Source organism: Squalius cephalus (genome assembly GCF_949319135.1).
Source record: "Squalius cephalus genome assembly, chromosome: 24".
In the NCBI taxonomy this organism is placed as follows: domain Eukaryota; kingdom Metazoa; phylum Chordata; class Actinopteri; order Cypriniformes; family Leuciscidae; genus Squalius; species Squalius cephalus.
In genome coordinates this window covers 3797540-3813490 of record NC_137145.1, presented here as the reverse complement: position 1 = coordinate 3813490, position 15951 = coordinate 3797540, and the positions used below count along the sequence as shown (strand labels likewise).

Here is a 15951-nt window from a genome sequence, read left to right as displayed (position 1 = left end):
AATTTCAGTGTAGAAATATCACAAAACATTCATGTATGAAAACAGAAATGGTTAAAGTCTTTAGAGTAACTTTATTAAAACAAGTTTGTGTATAAAACATGGTTTACAAAAAAAGATATTTTACACCTATCTGAATGACTACAAACCAATTAACAAATAAAAAAAAACCATGAATGGAAACTCTGAGAACACTCTCAGGTCAGACACACACAACTGAACGTCTGCCTTTAACAGGTTAATGTGCTTTAAGGGTAAAAACACCACTATAAGGATGCTGTATGAAGGAAATGAAATCGGATGACTGATACCAAGAATAATTTAAGGTATGAGGAAATGTAACGAAACGTTAACTTGCATAAAAGACACTCCACCCCAAATACATCATAATCTAACTGGATTCTTCTATCAACATCATACTCTGGACTTTGCACTATGATATTTCATAATAAGAAAACTGAAATATGAGACATGCACGTTGATTTCTATGAGAAAAACCCTCTCAATCCTGCATGAAAAACAAGGGACGGGTACAACCGATACAAAACAGATGATTTAATCAAATATATTCGACATTGAATGGTCCATGAAAAGCATGAGGGGATAGTTTTCAGACACATGGGTTATGAATATGGCATCCATATCAGTCAGTCTGTGTTCTCAGTGTCGGTCTTCAACCTTCCCACGGTGGGCTCCGCCGGCCGTCTACGTCCGTCTCCACGTGGTACAGCATGTCTGCCAGCGTGTGCTCAATGACTGCACCCCAACCCATGTCACTCATCTGAGGATTCACGACAAGACATCAATCAACACCATGAAAACCGTGAAAGACAACAGTTCAAAACACTGCAGATCATTGTACTTTAACTGTATGTAAGGCAGAATTTAATACTGGGCATTATAGCTAAAGAAATATTGGTTACACTTTATTTTAAAGGAGAACTCCGGTCAATTTTAACATTGAGCTCATTTTTTTGTAAATTTGGAGTGCTGTCAGTACAGAGAACAACGACAAAAATCAGTGTTGCCTACACCGAGTTATCCTCTTTTTAAAATTTGCACCCTGTTGACTTCAATGGGGCAAGTACTAAACCTGCTTTTAGCCTCTTAACATCCTTGATGTGTCATTACAAGTGCCCAGGTCATGTGAGTGATTCCTTCAGAGTGAACACGGTGAATCTGACTGCAGTAGATGTGAAAGATATTAATAAAAATGATGTTAATTCAGCCAGCGCACATACCTGTATTTACATCCTGTTTTCGGTCGAAGCCCACCGTAATCGATTGTCGAGTTCACGCGCATAGGTTTAGTACGTACGATCATTCGCCCGAACTCGACAATCGACAACTGTGGCCTTCGACCGAAAACAGGATGTAAATACAGGTATGTGCACTGGCTGAAATAACATCATTTTTATCCATTTCTTTCACATCTACTGCAGTCAGATTCACCGTGTTCACTCTGAAGGAATCACTCACATGACCTGTGCACTTGTAATGACACATCAAGGATGTTAAGAGGCTAAAAGCAGGTTTAAAACTTGCCCCATTGAAGTCAACAGGGTGCACATTTTAAAAAGAGGATAACACGGTGTAGGCAACACCGATTTTTGTAGTTGTTCTCTGTATTGAAAGCACTCCAAATTTACAAAAAAATGAGCTCAATGTTAAAATTGACCGGAGTTCTCCTTTAAGGTGTCACTGTTACAGTGATATTATACATTTAAGTACTGAGTAAAATTACTTACTATAGGGTTAGGGTAGGATTAGGATTTGGTTGAGGGTTAGTTGCATGTAATTATGCATAATTTACTGTTATTACTATGGTAAGTACATGTAACATGGACACTGTAAAATAAAGTGTTACCGAAATATTGATATTTATGTACATGCACTGAAATGGCATATAAAGGGTGATGCTCAATCAGTCATTGTTTCAAAGTAAAGAGAGATTTCTGAAGGAAATCCGCCTCTTTTTTAATCAGGTTTTTCCCGTTCCCCCCCCCCATTCAGTCGTGCTGTTTTGATCTGGCTCAGTCAGCACATAAAGGCCAATTATTTGTAATAGCACAATGCTACTCTTACAAAATGCAGTTATTGTTTAATTCAAGCACTTTCAAGGACCAGTGTTTGTTTTCCCATTCTTTCCAGTCCTTGAAGTCTGAAATTTAAGTACTTTTTCAAGAAGTGTGGGAACCCTGAAGCACACGCTTCCCTAGAATGTCATTCTATGATTAATGCTACGTCATCCGCAGTATTAATGTCTTCGCTAGAATTAGGGCCAAAGCCGTTAATAATAAGGTGTAGTGCGAAGTCCACCTGCTTTCAATCATACAATGAATCAGTCTCAGTTTAAAACGAACCATCATTTTGGTATTGCAAATATTTAATGGGCTGTTAACAAAATATCATAGAAATATGCCTTTATTTTGGCAATTACCCATAGGAATATATCAATCAGTGCTAATAGGAGAAGTATTCAAGTGCGATTTCATACTTACTGGCTGAAATGTGATGTCTTTTGGTGGGTATTTAAAGTGTGGTCCGAAATTAACAGACACCTGGAGAGAGGAAACCGCATTAACAATTGTATATGGGCTCATTGGTTTTGGTTCATAGATGTGCGACACGCTCCTTTCAATTGCATCATCTCCACATCATTCATACGGCACCATCTAGAGTATATACAGAGTAACTAATGATACACACTTTAAAGCAGGGGGTCAAAGATATCTAGCTTAGGAGAGAGTGCGGTATGGAATTATGGGTAACCTTGAGAAATTTTACAGTATATGGCAACCATTTCTGGATCATCTTACCTAGTTTAACACTGACTCTGACCAGTAATGTAGAGCATTGTATGCTGTCTGTATGCTATTTTTGCTTGTGCTTCATTACTGACACTGCATACGCCCTGATTGTTCTTAGTTTTTAATTTATCCTTTTTTAATTTTTCCTCCCCCCCCCCCCCTTTTTATATTATTGTTATTAATGGTGGATGATATTAATAGTTATTTATATTCTTATTTCTGTTGATATTATCATTCATTCAGTTGTATACATTTTCTAAATATATTTTGTTTTCTTTTGCTTTTTTGTAAAATGTAAAATTCTAATAAAAATACTTGAAAAAAAAAAAAAAAAAAAGATATCTAGCTCAGCCGGACTGGAGGAAACTTCACATTAGCTGCGTTTCCACTGTCGGGCCTTTTTTTTCCCGGGAGCTTCCTCTGTTTCTCTGACTGGAAATATAACTATAGCCAACTGGGAGAGAGTGCTAAAGCTCATCAGGTCGTACTTTGGGTGGCATATTTGTAGAAATTATCATTTTCTAAATGTGACGTAAATATGTCCTGTAACTACCAAATAAACAGAAACAAGACGCGACTGAATAAGTATGCCTCATAGATGTGTAATATTTCCATATTCCAGTTTTTACTGTATTTTGTATCAAATAAATGCAGCCTTTGAGAGCAGAAGAGACTTTCAAAAACAATTAAAATCTTTTCGACCCCAAACTTGTGGTTGCGCATAATCAAAAGCAAGATCCACAATACGATGAAAGTTATAAGATGCATAAAGTAAGTCAAAGAGCTTCTTTCCTGCTGCATATTAACAAAGAAAATCTGTTTAAATCTATTTTTTTGTCTTGATTCACTCCCACAAAAGGGAAAATCTGACTTTATTAGGGTACTTTTGGAAGACAACAAGACTAAGTTGTCAAAACGATCCTCGTTCACCCGGACCTGCGAAAACGACTGAAAACGCTGTATTATGTATGCCAGGCCAGTAGCTGGCGATGTAAGAAATAATACACACCTGTGCACATAAGCATTTTTCTACAAACAATCACGATAAAGATAAATGATGCGTCTCTGCTGGTTGTAGTAGTGGTATTGATGTAGTAAATCTACACTTTGCTGGAGAAGAGTTAATAAATTCAGTGTCTTGAGCAGCACAAACAGTCCTGTAGTCTGTAGTCCAATGTCGTTTTGGTTATCAAGTACTCGCGTATGCCTATAGACTGAACACGTAATACGCATGACGTCATATAAAACGTAAGACGTTTTTGTAGGCGGAGACGAAATCTTTATCGTTTTCAAAAACTTGCATTTTCAGGCCCCCAAAACGCCATTGTAGTGTAAACAAAAGACCAAAAAGCATAAAAGTTTTACATTTTTAGTTGAAAATGGCCATACCGTGCAGCTCTTGTAGAGGGATATGGCGGGGTAGTACATCCCCTCAAACAGATTCTCATAGGCCACACCTTGATTCGCTCCGTTCTTGAAAAATATCATCTAAAAACAAAAACATGATGAGACATCAGTGATGATGCAATGCAATATTTTGAATGCATCAATGCAATGCAATGAAAGACTCACTCGGCTGATACTGGTGGGTTTTAAATTCTTCTCGGCCTTGTCCACGTAATCTTTCTCTTCAAAGTACAAGTAGCTTTTGAATTTGATCAGCGCCTTTGAGGAGGATCAACAATATTATCACTTAAGATGACATTAGAGAATTCATTTTATCCTTCAGGAGAGCGCTAACACACAGATGACCTCCAAGCCAATGACATGAACTAAAAGTAAAAATCATACCAGAATGTTTTTGAAAAAAGAAGTAAAAGAACAAACTATTGAGTGTGTTCATACCTTGTCCTTGTACGTGTCAGGCAGAGCCTTGGCGGTTTCGGTCTCGTCTGGAAGCTGGATGAAAAAGCCCAAGATGTCGCCCTGCCCATAGCTGTCAGAGTAATGCTTTCCGATGGACTGATGGAAGCGTGTTCCTTTCTTACTGCGCCACGAGTAGCTGAACTTATCATAACCCAGAGGAGCTTGAAGGTTTCCTGGGATAAAAGACATATGATGAACACTGTAAATACACAGAGGAGTATATTGCCATATAAGTTACACCAAGTCAAACTTGCATTGTTGAGAGAGAAAAAACAACACACACAGGTAAATCACATCTAAAATAATTCCCCTTAACTCCACAACAAATTATTTAAATTTAATGGTACAGAAGTGAAATGAAAAATAAGTACATTTATTATTTAAAAAAAACAACAACTTTATAAAGAGCTTACATTTATTTAATGCAAATCTGAATCATATTAGCAAATCATCATATTAGAATGATTTCTGAAGGATCATGTGACACTGAAGACTGGAGTAATGATGCTGAAAATTCAGCTTTGATCACAGGAATAAATGACATTTTACTATATATTCAATATATTATTTTGAATTGTAATAAGATTTCACAATATTACAGTTTTTTTGTATATATATATAATATTTATAAATAGATAAATAAATATATATAAATTATATTTATTTATATATATTTATTTATTTATAGGTAAATAAATATAATTTATTTATATATATTTATATACATTTATATATATTTTTTTTTTAAATAAAATATAAATATATATATAAGTAAATTATATTTATTTGTTTATTTATTTATTTATGAATAAATAAATGTATTCATACATGCATACGTACGTATGCATGCATGTATGTATGTATGTATGTATGCATGTATGTATGTAGTTTAAACTGTTGTAAAGACAATAATAATTTCCAGTGAAACTGACTTTTTACCCAGCTAATAAAAATAAGCTGAATTGTAATAAGATTTCACAATATTACGTTTTTTACTGTGTTTTCGATCAAATAAATTATTCCAAACTTTTGAACAGTAGTGTAACTCTCACATTCAGCACAAATCTAAATATATTTTGGACGTTTTGCATGCTTGCGTTTAATCGCAGCACATTTCAGATTACAGGACAGACCTAAAGGCTGCGACCAGCCCAGCCGAGCCGCAGTGTCCGGAGGCATCTCGTCCACAGTGACCTCAAAATACCACGAGCCCTTTCTGACCCCGTGAGACGCTCGGACCATCGAGTAGCCCTTCTCTCCGGTCACCGTCAAGCGGTCATCTGAAATCTTTAGCTGTGGAGCTGAAACAGTCAAAAAGATAGTTAACCACCATGGCACAAGCTTTATTTTGATTGGCTGTTCTGGCGTGTGTTTCCCGTACAACGACGTAACTCACTGCTTCACTGCTACAGTAATGATTTAGGGCCTGGTTTCACAGACAGGGCTTAGACTAAGCCAAGATTAGGCCTTCGTTCAATTAGGACATGTTAGTAGCCTAGCTTTTATAAACTTGCCTTTGAAAAGAAAAAAAAAAACATTACTGGTGTGCATCTTGAGACAAAATATCTCAAGTCTCTATCTGACTTAATTTAAGATATCTCAGTGCAAGTTGCTTTCAGTTAAAACATGCATTTTAGTCTGGGACTAGTTTAAGCCTTATCTGTGAAACCGGGGGTAGATGAAGAAATCAACTAGCTAGTCTCGACTGTTTCCCGAAACCATATTGTCGCAAAGTGGTCGTCAACCATGTTGGTTTATGATGTCACACACGTGGTGGAGTGATAACTACTTTTAGTAGTTCTGTTTGAGATCGAATTAACGCTAATGTTTTGATATAAATTACAGACATGGCATCTGAGGACTATTTCTAATTTTTCTTTGCTTTATTTCCAGATTCAATCATTGGCTCGTTCTTACATAGTAGAGCACGTTCGCACACACTCTTTAAAAATGGTGCTTTAAATCTTCTCTGAAACACATGGAGTCTTTAACCACTGTGTTTAAATGTATTAAACATTTATGCAACGCATATTCATGTTTTGTAAATGATTAGTTCATCATTAACTAACCACTTATAAATGGCTTACAACTGAACGTTATTATAAAGTGTTACCGAACGCGGCTTCTAACCACAGGAGAGCTGTCACTCCAAACACACAAGTTTGCGATGCTGTTTGCGAATGTTCGTTGGAACGATGGTTTCGGGAAACACCGACTCGGGGAATTATGGTGATAATGACAGACCTTGCAAACATAGTTGGCTAATTCTGGGTACACACCAAAAGACTTTTTACATCTTATAATATTTTCAAAATGTGATAGACCACAAACATGAGGACAAAAAATCCTAGATTTAAGTGTTTTGCTTAAAGACTTCGCGTTTTCGCGAGACTTCAGAATAAGCATGGCGGATGATATGCAGGAAGAAATTGCGATGATTATGTTTGGAATGATTTTCACAGAAAATACACGTGAAAAAAAACATTGTACCCACCATTATATATAACCTTTTATACAGAAACATATTCATTCTTTATTGTCTTGAATATTTACGATTCACGATCAGGGCGGCTCCGACGTTCTTCCGAGCAGGTTCGGACACTCTTAACACACCTCACACCAAGGGGAAATCTGATAAGATAATCTGTAGAACCATCAAGATAATCCGGACATAGCTAGGATTGTCGGAATGGGGGAAATCGGCCCAAAATCAGCCCGATTATCTTTTGGTGTGTACCCAGCATAACGATGCTTTTGGGAAACGCAGCCCTGGATGTCACATGTACCTCTGTCGTGCAGCGCCAGCAGCACTCGCTCATACAGACACGCGCGGTACAGGTCTCCAGGGATGGGCTTCCCGGCCCAGCAGTCCAGCTCAAGTTTCTCCGGGTCAGGAGCGTGAGGATCCGGCTCGGCTAGGATGTAGCGATACCCGTCCTTGTTGAAGGGGTGCTCAAGAGGGTAACCATGAGGTGGCAGGCGCTGCGCTGAGAACAGCGGGTCACTAAAACAAAGAGTAATGTTTTGCTCCGATCAGGATTTTTTTGCATTTACAAAACAGATGTTGAGATGTTGACTTTAAAGGATTAGTTCACTTCAGAATTAAAATTTCCTGATAATTTACTCACCCCCATGTCATCCAAGATGTTCATGTCTTTCTTCAGTCGAAAAAGAAATTAAGGTTTTTGAGGGAAAAATTCCAGGATTTTTCTCCATATAGTGGACTTCAACGGTTATCAATGGGTTGAAGGTCCAAATTGCAGTTTCAGTGCAGCTTCAAAGAGCTCTACATGATCCCAGCTGAAGAATAAGAGCCTTATCTAGCCAAACCATCGGCCATTTTCTAAAAAAAAAAATTTTTTATATACTTTTTAACCACAAATGCTCATCTTGCACCAGCTGTGATGCGCCACACATTACGTAATCACGTTGAAAGGTCAAGCGTGACGTAGGCGGAAGAACCAACCTAGTGTTTACAAAGCGAACATGCAAAGACTAAAGTCAAATGCCATTTACATGAAAAAAATATATAAATAAAAGGTAAACCAACGATGTCGGACGATTCTGAAGTTGGAGGAGAAAATGAGTGTTTCCGCATGACCTTTCCAGCATGATTACGTAATGCGTGAAGTCGTGGACGTGCAAGACAAGCATTTGTGGTTAAAAAGTACATAAATGTTTATTTTTTTTAGAAAATGAGCAATGCTTTGGGGCTAGATAAGACACTTATTCCTCGTTTGGGATTGTGAAGAGCCTTTGAAGCTGCATTAAAACTGCAATTTGGACCTTCAACACGTTGAAGTCCTCTATATGGAGAAAAATCCTGGAATTTTTTCCTCAACCTTAATTTCTTTTCGACTCTTTTCGACATTGGGGTGAGTAAATTATCAGGAAATTTTAATTCTGAAGTGAACTAATCCTTTAAGATGTGCTTCTTGTCGTACCTGCGGGTTCTCTTGGCCGTTCCAGCTGCGGCTCCATCTTGTTGCTGCTGTTGTTTGCGTTTGGCTCCTCTGCCTTTTCCTGTGGCCGCTGGAGGAAGCCCACCTGTGACAGATCCATACCAGAGTCTCGATTCAAAAACTGATGATGCAGAATCAACCTCAGCCTGATTCACATGCTCTGATCATCCAAAGCTAACTTAAAGGTGCAGTATGTGAGATTGACAGCTAGCGGTTGAAATGGGTCCAAATTCAAAATATTGGAGAGAGTTGTTTCCCCCGCCCCCTCCTGCTCAGAATCGACGCTCACGCGGGTTGCCAGATTGGGGACACGCAACAGGAACGAGCGCAACTGACAATGGAAGGCGAGCAGACTTACGTAAATTGCTGAGTTGATTTATGATAAGTTGATATCGCGTTTTAATATGCTCCAGTTCATAGAGATTTTTAGATGGGTGCGGAGGCTTTTTAGGTCGGATCCCTGACCCAGTTTGTTCACTGGCTTCCATGACTGCAATTTGGGCTGGGAGATAAAACGATAACGATAATTATCGCGATATAATTTTTCTCGATAAAACGATATCAAGAGTTCGATAAATGTTCGATAATGTTTATGCGCCAAAAGCGGAAAGAAACTCATTTGAACCGCGCGCCACACGGACCATTTATCCGCTCGGCTCAAAGTCCAAACGGCAGCGCAGAGCGAGCTCACCAGAGCCGAGGCGTTTACTCTGATTGCTCTCGTCACGAGATCCAGTGAGAAGCGCTTGAATTCAGCGATTTAAACCAGTTTAAAGGCAGATGAAACAGCGCTGACAAACAGGAGAAACACTGTGCGCAGAAGGCTTTTCCGTCTACAAATTCCCATCATTTACCAGGGATTTACTGTAACGTTAGCCTAGTAATATTAACTGCACCATGAAATGTGGGATATACATATTGAATTGTATTATATTATTAATGTAGACGATGTATTAAAGGACTGATGGAATATAATTACAGTATTTAATAATGTATTTAGGCTACTGTTTTTCATACAAATACCATAGAAACCCATAACGTTACATTTCGCCATGATAGTGAGGTTATCATGATCTAAATGCATGATACTGGATGACCAATGGTTAAGTTTAATAAAACTCAAACAGTCAGAATATTACATTTTACCAAATAAAAATTAGCACATGCAGAAACTAAGAAATTAATTGTCCAATAAAGATATTTATTTTGTTAAGGAAAAATGACAAATGTTTGAATGTTCTACCTCAGATTTGTGAAATGTTCTCCTGTTTGGCAAGAGTTTGTCCTGATATGTTCTGACAATAAAGAGTAGTTTAAAACCACAATTAACGCTCTGGTTTCTACAACTTTCACTTAGGTGCAAAAATCTGCCTTTAAACTGGAAAGAAATAAAGATTTGACTTTTATCGTGATAATTATCGATATCGACTGATATAAAAAAAATTATCGTGATTTTTTTTTTGCCCATATCGCCCAGCCCTAGCTGCAATATGCTCTGTTTTCCACCAACTGGCAACCTGTGGTGGCGAAATACTATTGGGTAAATTGGCGACGTGCGGTTTCCCACAGACCAAAACCAAAACAGACATTCCAACACGGAACGGACATTTCAAAGTAAAATAACTGGCTGTGGAAGTGTTTTCCAGAGAAACCAGTATGTGAACTCTAAAACAGAAATATCTGCAAACATATGGTATTTTTATGCTTTAGTACAGTGAAACTCTTACATACAGCACCTTTAAAGCCCAAACCTAAATGCTTGCAGCAGTTTACAAACAGAGCAGCCCAGCTGAGTGTTGATCAGGGATTGAGTTCAATCTAATGGTCAGCGTTTGACAAACACAACGATAAAGTGTGAAAGCAATATGTTTCAGTGACAGTCCATTGATATGTGCCAAAAGACATGACGGTTAGATTTTCGTTGTCTAACAGGGAAGAGAGGGGGCACAAGCACACAGAAACATGAATAGTGCCGACATCAGGCTGCAGATTGAGGAGACGTGGCCAAAAGGAGCAAGCAAGTCAATCAAGAGGGAAAAGATCAATGCAAAGCGAGGGGAAGTTACAGGAGCACCAAACCAAACACCAGCCTCCGATTTCAAAAGCCACACCAAAAACGATCCATATTCACCTGAAAAACTTGATCCACCTGGAATACAACGCACAGCTTTAAAGGAACTCCCTCAGCATTCAGAATTAAATATGCAACTTTAACAATTTCTAGAGCTTAGAGCATTCGGTCTTACCGTTCAACCCTCCAGCGCCTGTGATGGTTGTCACCTGCTTCTGGTTGTCATACGACGGCCCAATATTGCCCAGATCCTGAATAAAACCAAATACAGAACAAATAACAAACTCAAATTATTAAAGTAGTTTTAAGATTAGTAAAACGGCAAACTGGGTATGTTAGTATACAATATGCATTCTGTATGAAATACGTTTTTTTTGCCCCCCCAAATACTGTATCCCACAATGCAATGCAATGCATCCCCTTCATTTATAACACTGGTCTACAATTTCTTAGTAGCCATCTGTTTCAGAGATAAAATGTACTATTTTTGTTATGTATATTGATGTGTTGAATTCAAATTTGACAAATAAAAAAACTTTTAAGTTTTTAAGTTAAATTAAGTTTTTACGTCTGTCTAAAATAGATGTAAAATTCTATTTTTCAAACCTACCTGTACAATTACAGACCATATTTAACATAAATGGTTCATACAGCATTATTTTTTTGTGTGTGTAAAGTGATAACATGCACTTAAATGATGAAGAACCTAAAACGCTTTATTAATTGCTTAAATTAACCTCTGACGCATCGGTTTGATCATGTAAATGTGGTTTGATGTTGCAAGATCACCAAACAGCAAAGTACAGTCTGATTTAGATGATCGTTTGCCCCTTTATCGGTTTCTGGTTTGAGTGGCACATGCGCATTCATTTAGTAAAGTTCAAAAGAGACTTGCTTATGTTAAAGACAAACAGATTTGCGTAATGAAAACCTTTGCTTTGAATTCATTCAGTTGTATTCAACGATTGCTAAACTTTTGCTATTGAATGATACGTTTATTTTTGAGAAATTCCTAATTTTATATTTTAGAAAACTGAATGGCGGCAAAAGTTGTGAAACAAATATTTTCCATATTCGGTTTTCCTTTTTCCCCATAGTTATTCAGACCTAGAAATTACTCAAATCAAATTCCATACTTTTCTGAACTGCGTAGCAACACTTATAATAAGTTTAATAACCAATCTGTCTATACAGTAAGAAAACACTTTAAAAAGAGTCGCACCTGATCAAGCAAACCAAATTTGGGATAGTCCTCTTCAGGGTCTTTGCTGCCGGGGTCGGGATGTTCTTTCACCAGGAAAACATCACGCTCTTTAATCTGAGTCCAAACAACACAAGTCAACCTTTATAAAACTCTATAATCCACATTACAGACATACAACAAATTAAGAATCAAGAGAATCTCTCAAACATCTCAATTACTCACCATAGTCTTGACAATATTATTTGGCCATGTCAGTTTGCCAGGCCTCTGACGGGTCGTCATACACTCCCAGTATTTGTCAATGAAAGGAATGATGTCCTTTACGAGAAACCAAACAACACAGCTGAAACCACAATATGAAAACTACAATACATGGCACTACAATCAGTCAGCTTCATCTGAAAGTGTACCTTATCTTTAGAGAACATTGTTTTGGGATGCTCCTCTTGAGTTCTGGACCTCCATGTCAGATTTGCCAAAGCAGTGAGACACATCTCCTTCAGATCTGTGGATATAAAACCATTCCACAATTAAAAAGATGGGGAAAAAAACATGTTCAGAATGTAATACTGATGTGCTTCACTGCACACTATGTAACAATTAGAGATGCACCGGTCAACCAGACATCTTTTTTTTTTTGTGTCCGATCTCTCTGTTCTGGACTTGGACACAAACTGCATTGCAATTATTTGCCAAAATGTCATTTGTGTGGAAATATTACAAAGTAATATTGTACACTGGCCTGTGTTAACGTCCTGTTTACAGTATTGTTTACACAGAGATGGGACACAGAGAGGAAAGGAGAGCACAGGCACATCAGAAGACTGTTCGCGACGCTCGAAATAGAGGAAGAAAAATATAAATATTGAATTGGGGTGAGGGTTTATATGAATGTGTCTCTGAAGGGAACTGACTGTCTTCAGAATAGTTTCGATGGCATTTTCTATTTCCTCCATATAATGTAGTGTTTATAAGCGTAGTGCTGCTTAGTGTACAGCAAAAACCAAGAAATTTATATATTATATATATATATATATATATTCATATATTCATATATATGAAGATGCAAAAGCCTCTAAGTGCCATCTGAAATTTTCTTCTAGAATGATAATTTTTATCAAGCTTGTATATTTAAGTTCAGTAATTTCACTTAAATGACAATTAATAGGTAATTTGCATGCCATTTAAGTGAAATTATTGAACTTAAATACACAAGCTTGATAAAAATGATCATTCTAGAAGAAAGTTTCAGATGGCACTCTTCATATATATATATATATATATATATATATATATATATATATATATATATATACACACACACACACACACACATATATAGTCAGTCTGCTGTTTTTGTTTTATGCAAGTATGTTTTATGTAGAATAATTTCTCAAATCTAGAGTCAGACCACTCTGTTTATACGTTAAATCTTGAAATTATACGATTTCATTTAAATCAAAAACAACTGCTCATACTACATGTGTGTAGAATCTTTGTTTGGATTGTGATTAAAACGCAGTAGTTGCCTCTCATTTCAAATGGCTACAGAGATTTTTTGTTTAAGTTTGGCTTGTAATAGAGCAAATAAATCTGAAAGAAAAAAAATCAGCAACCGGTATCAGAATCGGCCCATTTTCCAGTAAAAAAAACTGGATTCGGCCATGAAAGATCCTGATCCGTGCATCCCTAGAAACGATTCAAACAGCAGAATGCAACAGTGATCACTAATTCAACAAATCAAACAGATCCACTCACTTGCTTGTTTCCTCAAAAAGTATGTGTTCCCACTGTGGTGACACACGTTGCAGTGAAACACATAATTGGTCATGAACGGCAGGCAAGTTCTGCAGGAATGAGAAAACAGACAGCGTAAGTGCATGCATGTGGGACACCCGTCCATCTCAGATCATAAGAGAGCAACGCACGCCGTGTCAATGCTGAACGTGTCTGCTGTAAACCACTTCATGCAAAGCGCACACTGCAGCTCCACTTCCCCCAGCTGACGGCCGCTCTCATCGTCTCCAGAGCCCGTCTGTGTGTCCGCCGCCTCAGAACTGTCCCCGGCCGTGTCCTGAGGACCCAAACACACACAATCTTAAGTTGTACTGAAAACCTGCTTGTAAGTCACCATGAAACAGCATTCTTTAGCCATTTGACTTCTGTAATGGTTATAGCTGAACTGAACTCATTTCAAAACTGATGTACTTTACACAGTTATTGAGCCAAAATGAATCAACACTGAACTGATTTCAGCTGAATAATGACACTATTGTCTTTTTAGAGCTGCTTTAAAGCAGAACTGAATTGAATTCTGTTTGCATTTTTCTTTTTATTACAATAAATCTAATTTAAAACAATCTGTATTGTATAAAGCGCGATATAAATGAAGGTGAATTGACATTTCCGAGTGACACAGAATATTCAATGAGGTATTACGACTTTTATATACAAAATGTTATACTTAATTATCCATGGGGAATTGATTTCAATAAAAGAATTAAGAAGAAGTGGTGTTATTGTTAAATAAAACGAAAATTATTTATAAAAAAATCAGTAATTGAAATAAAGCTGAAATAAAATATATTATTAGATGGAAAAACTTTAAATAAAAAACAACAACATTTTAACTAGCCTAACTGAAATTATATATATATATATATATATATATATATATATATATATATATATATATAATAAAAATGACTAAAGCAAATAAACAATTGCTGAAACTAAAGTTTAAATGAAAACTAAAAATATAAAAAATAAAGGCTAATTCAAAATATTAATAAATACTATAATAGTATATAAATACAGAAATAGCAGTCAAGAAGATAAACAATGAGTGAAATAGCGAAAATTATTCACAATAAGAGAAGTAATGCGTGTTAAATGCATAAAGTACAATTCCTCATGGGTCAAACACAATACCATTGTATCTTTTCCACTGGAAGACTCAGTCTCCATGTTTGTGTTCAGATCTCCAAATGAAGAATCGCTGCAAACACACACACACACACACACACACACACACACACACACACACACACACACACACACACACACATGTAGGAGTTATGAGATATAAAATCTGCCAGAACTGATCAGTAACTTATTCTTTAAGGGGGTCATAACCATACAGCTCTAATGAATGACAGCATGCAAATCACAACAGAGGATGAAACTCAGTCAGAATAACGAATATTTTGTTTTGGCAAGGACCTTTAGGGTAAATAAGGTAATATCATGTTTATTTACAGTAAGAACTATCAGTATATTCATTATATAAACGTCAAATTGAAGATCACAGGGGACACATCTCAAATAAATAAGACGAAACATCGTCAAAACACCATCAATTCATTCTAACACTTGACTCGAGTGTTGTTGTGGTGTTTATGCGTTAAAAAAGCGATATTAATATTACAGAGATGCACTATAGATCAGTTAATGTGTTTAATTACACAATATCAGTGTTTTCATTGAATAAAGTGTGTTTTAATTGGTTCTCACCCGTCTGCTGTGTCTCTCTCGGTCACAGATCGCGCCTCAGCAGCCATCTTTCAAATGACGACCAGATTCAAATCTCGCGATAACACAGCGGCTTCATCGCTGCCATACTGTCCGTGATCCACCCTGTGGTCTCGCGCACACCGACACCTGTCTGACAACTGTTGAATTACTGTGGAACTGTGGAAATCAGTAGTATAGTATTAGTATTAGTATTAGTATTAGTATAGTATCGTATAGTATAGCTATATTCTATCTTTTAAAAAGACTGTTTATCTTTTTAACCATGTGTTTTTTGTCCTTCAAAGTTATTTATTTATTTCTGTTTTGTATTGTAAAGATTTTTAATTATTCTAAACACACATTTTAAACATTAACAACATGATTCATGTTAGCAATGTGTTAAAACCATAGAAAAAAATAGTAAAACCATAGTAAAAAAATAGGTTAAAACCTGCTAATTCATGCTAGCAAAATGCTATGTCATCTTAGCAAAGTGTTAAATCATATAAGCAACATTCTAAAACATGC

At 36.8% G+C, this 15951-nt stretch overlaps 1 protein-coding gene across 3 annotated transcripts in view; it reads right to left on the bottom strand.

Moving 5' to 3' along the window:
• Positions 1–620: 620 nt before the first annotated feature.
• ash2l (ash2 like, histone lysine methyltransferase complex subunit) overlaps positions 621–15951 on the bottom strand; it is a 19393-nt gene continuing 4062 nt past the window's right edge. Inside the window, exons 2-18 of one of the 3 annotated variants that reach the window (XM_079861191.1) lie at positions 15424–15600; positions 14842–14908; positions 13839–13984; positions 13669–13757; positions 12321–12415; positions 12133–12228; positions 11929–12024; positions 10882–10957; positions 10767–10802; positions 8618–8720; positions 7460–7677; positions 5807–5974; positions 4653–4846; positions 4380–4472; positions 4197–4295; positions 2499–2558; positions 621–778 (exon numbers count right to left, since the gene is read on the bottom strand). In XM_079861191.1, coding sequence (XP_079717317.1) covers positions 671–778; positions 2499–2558; positions 4197–4295; positions 4380–4472; positions 4653–4846; positions 5807–5974; positions 7460–7677; positions 8618–8720; positions 10767–10802; positions 10882–10957; positions 11929–12024; positions 12133–12228; positions 12321–12415; positions 13669–13757; positions 13839–13984; positions 14842–14908; positions 15424–15470 — 1791 coding nt within the window. In that variant the 5' untranslated portion in view covers positions 15471–15600 and the 3' untranslated portion in view covers positions 621–670. Of the gene's footprint in view, positions 779–2498; positions 2559–4196; positions 4296–4379; positions 4473–4652; positions 4847–5806; positions 5975–7459; positions 7678–8617; positions 8721–10766; positions 10803–10881; positions 10958–11928; positions 12025–12132; positions 12229–12320; positions 12416–13668; positions 13758–13838; positions 13985–14841; positions 14909–15423; positions 15601–15951 lie in introns of those variants that run through there. The other 2 variants (XM_079861192.1, XM_079861193.1) reach the window with 2 other exon arrangements.